Here is an 11,238-nt window from a genome sequence, read left to right as displayed (position 1 = left end):
GATAAAATTGTACAAGATGATGATTTTTGTTTTAAGAAAATATTTCTTTTTTTTCTTACCATGATATTAGATCTTAAATTATAATATTTCACATTTACATCAAGTAAAAATTACCCTCTGAGACAAAGGTTGAATCCACAGTGTCACTTTTAAGAAAATGAGTAGCTCTGAGTACTTATTTTAAGTACCAAACTAGTAAAATACCCTATTGTCTTTATGTATGGATCTCAGTGTTTGATTAGGTCATATGGAAATACAATGACTACAATATGGGCATTCCCAGATATGGGGTTAATATTGATGACACCATATATGGCATATATGGATATGTCCATGGGCTTTGCCAGATATGGGCTTAATATTGATGACATCAGGGATCTCCATATGGATATGTCCATGGGCTTTGCCAGATATGGGCTTAATATTGATGACATCAGGGATTTCCATATATGGATACATGGGCGTTGCCAGATATGGGCTTAATATTGATGACATCAGGGATCTCCATGCTTGCTGCATAAGGGCAAAAAGGGGAGTCCTACAACTTGGTCAGTGAGTCAGAGTGATGTCAGAACCGGTTCTGACATCACTCTGACTCACATGTCACAACAGTTGCTGTGACCGACACACGGACACACAGACAAGATCTGTACGGTTTCAGAGAAACAGCGACCGAAGGTCGCAATAACTATTTTCACACTACATATTGGAATGAAAAATGTTGTTCAACATCACGTTTATTCACATTTAATTAAGTACAGTGGCTTTCAAATGGCAAGATCAGAGTACATGGAATTAAATAAATAATAAAGCAAATATATAGAAATCACACCTCATAACAGCCAAACCTATATATATATTTATATATATAACATGTCTCTCGGACTCGAAGTGGTGTTCAAATACATCATTTTGGGGGACCTTGGCATGACAATGTTTGAAAACTAAGGCATTTGTAGAATCAGGCCCAGGTCGTATGGCTCAAGTCATAATGGGTTAATTACACCACACTCATTCCTTTTGGGTTCTTAAAGGAGTAGTTCACCCCCAAAATGACTTTTTTTCTATTGATTACTCACCCCATGGAGACGTGAATTCATGGAAATGTCTTTTTTGTTTTTGTCACATTCCTAAGCCAATAAAGCATAAATCCCCCATTGATTCCGGTAGGGGACCCAAAGACACTTTTGGGTCCCCTACCCCTACATTTATTATAATCAAATTATTGACTTAGGAATGCGATAATAGTAATAATAATAATATTATTATGGGTAATAATAATAAAAGAAGAAAAAAAATACTTCTACAACTCTACTTCCTAATCATATTCCAGATGTGGTTTGACCCATTGTGTTTCTTCCTTTTCTGTAGGCCTATATAATTTCCTCTCCATATATGATAATCTTTCTTTTATCATTTTCGCCATAGATGTTATGGCAAATAGCCTATAATTATCAGGCTTTCTTGATTCACTTTCACTTGTTGGAAGACCTGAAGTTAAGGGGTAGTCCTCATAATTCTGTGCTTTCACAATATCAACTTAGCGCAATTTATTAATGTTATAATACAAGTGAATCTACATTATACACTGTTTTACGTGCATAATCCAAAACGTTTATTTAGAGGAAACAGTTATTAGCAAATATAAAATATATTTATTACTGGAACACCCCCTCAGAGGAGATGGTATGGTCCAATGAACAGAACACATGACGTTACGTAGTCTCCTCCCATCCTCCGCCCGCCCGTTTCAAACAGTGCAGTGTAACGGCTGCAGACTTTCATTCATCTTTTTCATTTCGTCAAAGTTGGATAAATAAAATACTAAAAGACTACTCTGCATCATGGAAGTGGACGACGTGATCGCCAGCACGCTCGCAGGTATGTGTCTAGACATGTGTAAATCTTACGTTGTGTAACTTGTGTTTCATGTGTTATTGGTCATGCTTAGCATTGTTAGCTGCTAACGCTAGCTGCCTGTGGAGTCACTGGGCTGTAGCTTCTGTAAAACACATTTAATGTTTCAAGGTTGTGCTTATTGCGGACAGACAAAACTTTTTTGTGTGTTTGACATTACTAATGTCAGGGCTAGGCGCTAGCATGTCTGTATTGTGTAGGTGGAGTGCATAATGTTATCGCCTGGTTAGCAAACATACAACCAGCAGCTAGGTGGCAGCATTTGACTTGCCACATCTAAACAGGGGGTCTTTAACGTTTTCAGCCCAAGGACCCCTTAGTTGAGAGAGAGATGAAGCAGGGACCCCTTAGTTGAGAGAGAGAGAGATGAAGCAGGGACCCCCTTAGTTGAGAGAGATGAAGCAGGGACCCCTTAGTTGAGAGAGAGATGAAGCAGGGACCCCTTAGTTGAGAGAGATGAAGCAGGGACCCCTTAGTTGAGAGAGATGAAGCAGGGACCCCTTAGTTGAGAGAGATGAAGCAGGGACCCCTTAGTTGAGAGAGAGATGAAGCAGGGACCCCTTAGTTGAGAGAGAGATGAAGCAGGGACCCCTTAGTTGAGAGAGAGATGAAGCAGGGAACCCTTAGTTGAGAGAGAGATGAAGCAGGGACCCCCACAACCTGTTCATAGATTCCATATAGTTTCATCATCAGTGGATTTTGGATTCATGTCCAACCTCTTTGTGGCATTGTGAGCTTGTAGATCTGCTATTTTTGTCTAGAGTTCTCAGAATATGGATACTAGGGTTCAAGTGGTTAATATAAAATATAGGAGGAAAAAAGTTTCTATCACACAAAGATTTGGAGGACCCCCTTCTAGTAACTCTGAGGACCCCCTAGTGGTCCCAGACCCCCTGTTGAAGACCATTGCTGTGAAATCAATGGTAATTTAACTCGGAGTGTAAATTTGTACACTCTGAGTTACATACCCATAAGCGTCCATTTGGTTCCTAATTATCATTTAGCTGGGGACCCCCAGGAACTCTCTCAATAAAAAGAAATATCTGTGGCAGATTTTTTGTTTTATCTGTATCTACCATCCACCATTTTTTATCTGTTATCTGACCCAGTGGGAATGGGCCTTAAGAGAGACGGCTAGTGTCTGTCAGAAAGGAAACATGTTTGAAAGGAGAGATGCACCCATTAAAATTTTAATATTTTGAGTCCAGATGTAGTGGAGTAGAAGTCAAAGTATTGAAAACTGGAAATACTCAACTGAAGTAAAATTAACTCAAGTGTACAGGGTTACACCCCGCCATTCCGAAACACCGCTATTCCGAACGTTGACTTCTAACCCTAACCCTACCCCTAACCCTAACCCTAACCCTTACCCTAACCCTAACCCTAACTAACCCTAACCCTACCCCTAACCCTACCCCTAACCCTAACCCTAACCCTAACCCTAACCCTACCCCTAACCCTAACCCTAAACCTAACCCTAACCCTGCTTCGGAATAGCGGTGTTTCGGAATGGCGGACTGTTGCCAGTGTACAGTACAGTACAGAATTAGTTTGCACCACTGGTGTTAATGTGCAGTTTGTGTTCTGATCTGCACGTCGGAAAGTCGTGACTCACCAAACAAAAGTTTGGTTTTGGAGATGCTGTGGACAGGCATTTATATACACTTCTGTTGTCATTGATAACTGTGCGTGGAATATTGACCATCATTATGCTATTTTAGATTGCTTGTACAGCGCCTGTCCTTGATTTAAAGGAGTAGTTCACCCCCAAAATGACTTTTTTTCCCCTATTGATTATTCACCCATGGAGACTTGAGTTCAATAATATCTTTTGTTTTTAGAGTAAATTTACCCCCATTCGTTCCGGATGGGGACCCAAATGGATTCGGGTATATCCGGAATCAATGGGGGTAAATATTATACATAAATATACATGGTGTGAGTAATCAATAGAAAAAAAGTCATTTTGGGTCTTCATGCATTGACTGCCATATGTTGTCTTTTCAGTGAAACCCAGTGGAGCAGTCCATCTCGCTGTTGGGAATCCTGCCACAGCTTTCCCCATCTTCAGTGCCCCCCCCCGGGAGATGGCAGAGAGGCCATGTTTCACATCCTTAAGGTGAGAGTGTGCATATACTGTAAGTTAGTAATGCCTGTACAGTACTTTTTTTTTTAAATAGTTAATAAACTAGTCCTTGATATTCTGCAAAAACGATATATTATATTGTCAGAATAATGTTGGAACCTTGTTTATTGAAAGATACTGTAGTGTGGTTTAATTTGGTCATGTATGCTATTAAACATGTTTGCACTAGTTTTCTAATCTTTTTCATTGACTTGTCCTTTGACCAGCCTACTGAAGACCCCAATGGCTTCCTTCGTCAGCGTCCTCTGGCCAGTCCTGTCGTCCTTGTCGGTGAGGACAACTGCCTGCTCTGCATTGGGACTCTGCCGGTGATGACCTTTGGGAGGAGGACTTTCAAAAGGGACTCGTCTAACTCATGGCATATTACTATGCCCTTCATCTGGCGTACCCCACTAGTGCGTCTACAGTGCTCTCAGTACTGCAAACTGAAGTCCTCCATGATGCCATGCATTAGGGAGATACCACCCACGCATACAACGTCCTAAGCTGAATGGAAGGACTACATCAGTCAGTGAGTGTGCAGATCTACAAGCTCAAAACAGCAGATCTACAATCTCATAACACAGCGCAAAGTGGATCGTTGTGAGCTACTAGATCTGCTGTTTTCACTTCAGTGAATGCTACCCTAACTCAGTGGTTCTCAACCTTTTCAGGCCGCGACCCCCCAAATAATCATATTTTGATTTGGGACCCCCACCCCACCCTGATGAGCACTAAGAGTGGAGACGTTGCATTTTGTATAACACGGTTCTATTGAGGAAATAGCAGATCTACATGCTCACAACGTCTCACTGCGAGGCGTTGTGAGCATGTAGTGCTATTTTCACAATTCTTGACTCAATTTGGCCAATGTTTAATTTGTCATTTAAAATCAAAAAAGTCTTTAAATTGTCACTTTAGAAATCTGCATATACACTTTATACACTTAAACTTTGTTGGTTTCTTTACAGTTGAGTGAGAAAACAATGTTGCACATTATGTTAATCATCTGGGGACCCCCAAAACTAATTTGGGGATCCCTCTGGGGGTCCTAACTCACAGGTTGAGAACCACTGTGCTAGATAATGTGATCAGTGAATGCTTCCCTAACTCCCCCTAAGTTGGGCCTTGTTCAGACTGGCGGCCCAAATCCAGCCCAAATCTAATTTCCTATCCAGATTGGAGTCAAAATGTTCTTTTTTTTTTAATGCAGTCTGGAGATGGCTATGGATTCAAATCTGATTTATACTGCAATATAGAAGTACTCTGTTACAAGTAAAAGTCAAGAATTAAAAATGTACTTGAGTAAAGGATCTGCTGTTTTCACTTGGGTCCCGAGTGCAAACTAATCTATTTTGGGTTTCCGACCAGAAAGGTTTGGCAACCTGCATTGCACTATATAGTTCTGGGGAACTTTGTTCGGGAGCGACGTTGTTCGAGGGCGATGTTGTTCTGGGCAGTGTTGTTTGTGGCGGTGTTACTGATTGGGGAAGGAGCTCGTACATTTTCATAACTAGCACCTTATCGATCCTGCTTATTGAGCCCACTATTGAGCATTTCTAATTTGTGGAATTACGTCACACGATAATATTTTATCGGTCAGTTGACTTGCTAGTTTTTCAAGCTCCATCCCAGATAGTGACATGTACTGTAACTGCGCCTGTGTTTACATTTTACATGCACTTTTGTTATTTTTGTTTTAGTATTATTCCTTTTGTTGTGTGCTGTGAACAGCAGATCTACAACCTCACGTGGCGCAAAGCGGGTCGGTGTGAGCTTGTAGTCCTTACCTAATCTCTCTTTTGGGTTCCGACCAAGTTTGGGAACCATTGCCCTATAGTTCAGAGCGCTGTATGGGGCACTGTTGTTTGAGGCAGTGTGAGCTTGTAGTCCTAATCTAATCTCTTTTTGGTTCCGACCAAGTTTGGGAACCATTGCCCAATAGGTCAGAGCGTTGTATGGGGCGATGTTGTTTGAGGCGGTGTGAGGTTGTAGTCCTAATCTAATCTCTCTTTTGAGTTCCGACCAGAAAGGTTTGCGAACCATTGCCCTATAGGTCAGAGCACTGTATGGGGCGCTGTTGTTTGAGGCGGTGCGAGCTTGTAGTCCTAATCTAATCTCTGATGCTGCTGGCATGTCACTGCACTTGAGTTTTGTTTTGTTTCATGTGTTTAAAACAAACAATTTCTGTATGCTGCAAGTGTTCCCCCTTCCAACCAGGCTTTGAAGAAAATAAATGCAGTGTACTGTAAACAATTTGCTGTAACACTCTCACACTTTATTTTTTTATAATACATTTTGAGAACATTCATTATGCCTTCATTTCTTTCATACATTTCAGGTTTTGCTTTTTATCGCTTATTTGAGTAGCTTTAGGGTATTTTGCAAAGGGATTAACACTTAAATTTCAAGACCTTTAAAGGAGTAGTTCACCCCCAAAATGACTTTTCTTCTTTTGTTTACTCACGCCATGGAGACTTGAGTTCAAGAATATATTTGTTTGTATTAGTTGCATTCCTAAGACACAATCCGATTATTGTAAATTTACCCCCATTGATTCCGGATCGGGACCCGAATGGATTTGGGTCGCAATAGAAAATTCATTTTGAGGTGAACTACTCCTTTAATGGCTAGTTATTAGTCTCTTTGACTTGGTACAGTGCTTGAAAGGGGATTTTACCACCTATTTCAAGACCTTTAATGGCTAGTTATCAGTCTTTTTGACTTAAATATGGTGCCTGGAATGAGTCTGAAAAACCTATTTGAAGAGGTTTGCCAACTAATTTTGAGTTTCTATGACTTTAATGACTAATTACGAGTCTACTTAACTTACATTTAGTGCTTGGAATGAGTCTGAAAAACTTATTTGAAGAAGTTTGCCAACTAATTTTGAGTTTCTATGACTTAAATGGGTAGTTATGAGTCCATTTGACTTAAATATATTGCTTGGAATGAGTCTGAAAAACCTATTTAAAGAGGTTTGCCAACTAATTTTGAGTTTATATGACTTAATTAATTACTTGGAATGGGGTTTAATGAACTTATTTTAAGAATCCCTGACTTCCCTAAAGCCTTGATATATTTTCTTATTTCAAGAAATCTTACCGGGAAAAATTTTCTTACCCCACTGGCAGATAATCTTACTTGTTTTTAGTTGATTTATACTCAAAAACATATTTTTTTTCTTATATTTAGAGTAGGTTTTTTTGCAGTGTGTCTGAGAAATTAAATGAGCGCTGGCTATGCTTGTTATGAGGCAGGCTGAGCTGGGTGTGGAACGGCCCAAAAAAGAAATTGACAAAACATGGCAGATCTGCAAGCTAACTGTATACCATATAGATTGGTTGAAATAACGTATTCATTATCACACATTGTAGCTTTAAGCCGAAGTAGCACTTGGTCTTATGGTTAACGGAGTTGAAAATGAACGTGAAAACGCTAAAACCAAACCGATACAACCTGACACATAACAGAGACAATGTAACACGGTGCCTTCAATCCACCCTCACCCTCCAATGCAATCACAGCATGTTCCAGCCATAATATCCATCCCACCGCGAGTTAATAGAATCAGACGGCCTTCCTATCAACATGCTGGGTTTTCAACGAGGAGGGGGGATCGTTTCTACATTCCTAATCAGAAGGAGATGGATGGGAAGAAGGGGGGGGGGGGGGGGGGGGAGAGGCTTGTATTGGAGCATGCAGATTGCATTAGAGGTGTCATTATTATTTTTTTACGCAGAGCCCAATCTAGGCTCCATCTAAAGCGTGTGATTAACTTAATGTGCAACATTGTTTTCTCACTCAACAGTAAACAAACCAACATAAAGTTGTAAGTGTATACACTACAGGGTATATGCACATTTTAAATACTTTTTAACTCATGTGCTGCTATTTTAAACATAGGCTGAACTGTTTTCCTGCCAAATTGTCCTTACCTTTTAACGTGGGCACATGCACGCATAGTGCATGATCTGTGCACGACTCATGTAGTAGACCGGTAGACAAGATGACAGCTTTCGAATAAAAAAAGATCCATTGGAATAGACAAATCTGTTGCCAGGCAGTATCCTGCTGTATCCGCCAGTATTTACATAAGAAAACATTGGAAACGGCCAGCTGTGCGCACATAGCAGACGATATGTGCGCGGACCATATGCCAGGCGGGCACAAGAATCAAACAGCTATCAAATAAAAAAAACGCGTGAAAGACGATGATATGACCGTCCAGCTCCTTCCTCTGTTTACAATGCAAACTTATGGGACGGCAGCTACAATTGGGCCTTTGACAGGATACGGAAACCTAGATCCGGACAGAACAGGAAATACGGCCGGATACAGTTAGGAGGCGGGCCTAAGACTCCGAAACGGCTATATACTGCGATCATACTTTTAATTGTTTCATAATGATTAAAGCTAATTACATTTCCGGGATCTACGGGCATCGCAGAGTGGTACAGCGGGAAATCTCCGGTTTCGACGGGGATCGCGGGAAATGAGTTAATACCACTAAAAGGACAAATTAAACATTGGTCAAATTGTCAAATATTAGAGGCAAAAAATTTGAAAATAGCCGACCTATCTGCTCACAGAGCATGTAGGTCTGCTATTTTCACAATAGAACTGTGTTATACAACATGTAATGTCTCAACTCTTAGTGCTCATCAGGTAGGGGAGGCCCCAGTTAAAATATAATTATTTTAGGGGTCTCAGCCCAAAATGTTGAGAACCACTGGTCTACAGCACTCAACGGACAGACAAACACACACACACACACACACACACACACACACAGAACGACAGAAGTACAGACCTGCGTCTCGTAGCGGTGTCGCAGCTCTTCCAGCTGCTGGTTGAACTCCTGGGCCTGTTTCTCTCTCAGAGACTTGGAGCGCATCAGGTCCTCCTCAACTCTCTCCATCTGGGGACAGGAGACATCTTACTGCAGGGGTTTTCAAAGTGGGTGACGGGGCACCCTGGGGTGCTGTGACGGCAGCTAGTCCAGGGGTGCCGCGAGATCATTTGATAATATTTGGAATTCATTTGGACACTTGAAAAAATATTTAGTATCATTTTAAACTTGAAGTACAACGTTATTTTCAGTCAGTTCTAACCAAACATGGTTATTATCTCAACGTTTTCCTCGCAACATAATCACTAAAATATCGTCACTGTCGGGCAGAAACCTCGTATTTCCAAGTTTCAAATGTGTACGTCTTTTGGTAAAGCAAAGCCCTGCTTCATCATACATGACTGTCGCACAAAACTAGTGAAAACAGCCGATCTACAAGCACACAAGGCGTTGTGTGCCCATGTATGCTACTGGTAGATCACCAACTACCTTTTGGGCACCCCTGCTATAGAGGGTACACAGGTGACATCATCATCATACCCAGAAGTTATGTGGGAACGCCTACTGAGTGGCAAAACAAATTCTTTCTGGCCTTGACAGCCCATAATTATACATCCAAACAGAAAAGTCCTATCTGATTGCATTAAACAATGTTAAATGACATTAAACTCACTTTGCCACTCGATATGCCATTCACTTTATGCATGCGCATGCCCTCTATTCAGGACATGACGTTATAGGCAAACAGCATTTGTAAACATCCTGACAAAATAGTAGATCTACAAGCTAAGTGTGTTTCTCAGCCTGACACAACCAAATATATATTAAAAAATAACCCTCTCCTGTTTTTATTTCTTTTCTCTTTTTCCTCAGGAAAAGATCCCCAGCACTCACTTGGTCCATTTAGGATATTTATCTTACCTTACCTTTTGGGATCTCTTATTTATTGAAAAAAAAAAAGAAAAAAGAAAAAAAAAACACATCGTACAGATGCTTGGACCAACACTGTCCTATGCCAGTGTGTGCCGGTGATTGTTTCCTGTCAGAGCAGTGCATCCCAGATATGTGAACACATGTTCAACTGATTAGTGCTCATATTCTCTTTTTCCTCCTGTTTTTTTTTCCTGTACACCAAATTATCTTGGTAGAATAAAAGCTGATCTACAAGCTTGTGTTGTGAGCTTGTACTGTAGAATGTTCGCGACTAGTGCACCGGTTAAGTGGCGAATAACAAAACGCTAACAGCGTGGTCACCAACCAGCACGTTGTTCTGTCACGCGCTATCCGATGTTGCGTTCATCCGACTTTCCCCATTATTAACCCTATCTCTAAGCCTAACCGCCCGCGTAGCCAAGTAGTCGGAGTAAGGGGACGTCGGACTTGCCTTTGCTTACCGCCAGTCAGCACCACCTGAGGAGGTCACCCATCATGTGGGAGGCTGACGTGAGCCGAGCCCCCAAACATGTGAACATCCCTATAAAGGCTGCAACAAGAAGGGCTTGGCAACCCAGAGACAGAGTTTGGAGAGGACAACACACGTTTTATCCTGCGTCAGAACTCAGTTCTAAGTTGTGAACGGCAGACACTCAGTAACCTGCACATAAAGCTCAAAGAATAAATGCCACCACTGAGACAGGACTGTGTAGATGCAGCCAGGGCTGGGAGCCCATGGCTTTAGCAACTAGATCTCCCTCCCAACGCGCTGGGGGAGCTTCGTCACAGGGGTTCACATCACATGTGCTGCCTTTTTTCTAGCGCCAGGTAGTGTTTATTATGCATGGAGGGATTACAGAGGTTTGTATACCTCCTGTAGGGTTGGCTCCTATATGGCTACAGTCCCTACCTAACCTCCTCCGCCAAAAAAACTCTCTCTCTCTCTCTTCTAAACTATGGCTGCTTTTAGCTGCTGGCAGGACGGAGAAAACAAAAACCTAAATACATCACGCCCACTTTGACGCCTACTTATGACCGAACATCACACCATGTTCTGCCCAAACTTTCTGTGTCTGTTTAGAACGGACCTCTCGGAGGTGCAAGAGCATTCAAACTTCGCTCTTCTGACAGACATGGGCAAAGTTCTACAATTACTGTTTTTGATTAATCGATTTGTTTCTAGATGTCTGTCTGTATGCCCCCTCCGAACAAAGTTTGGATGTGTGTTGAAGAATAATTGCATGCTTTAAGGCTGCAGGCCCTGAGCTGGAGTTTTATTGCGGAGGTCTTTCAAGACTGTGGTTTAATTAATTGATTGAATACTTCATTTAGGCCTCGATTAGGCCTCCATTATTTAATGCTTTAACTATTGAAACAGATCTACAAGCTTACACCGCGTGCACTTGGTGCC

At 41.5% G+C, this 11,238-nt stretch overlaps 1 protein-coding gene across 1 annotated transcript in view; it reads right to left on the bottom strand.

Annotated features, from left to right (window-relative positions):
• Positions 1-4,236: 4,236 nt before the first annotated feature.
• cep112 (centrosomal protein 112) overlaps positions 4,237-11,238 on the bottom strand; it is a gene marked incomplete at both ends in the record, with an annotated part of 95,387 nt that continues 88,385 nt past the window's right edge. Inside the window, 2 exons of the mRNA XM_080722977.1 lie at positions 4,237-4,365; positions 8,856-8,963. Of these exons, the coding sequence (XP_080579103.1) occupies positions 4,237-4,365; positions 8,856-8,963 (237 nt within the window). The remainder of the gene's footprint in view (positions 4,366-8,855; positions 8,964-11,238) is intronic.

The sequence above is a fragment of the Nannobrachium achirus genome, assembly GCF_963921795.1.
Source record: "Nannobrachium achirus genome assembly, chromosome: 4".
Classification (NCBI taxonomy): Eukaryota; Metazoa; Chordata; class Actinopteri; order Myctophiformes; family Myctophidae; genus Nannobrachium; species Nannobrachium achirus.
Note: the sequence above shows the minus strand (reverse complement) of the source record. Positions and strands in the feature narration are given on the sequence as shown.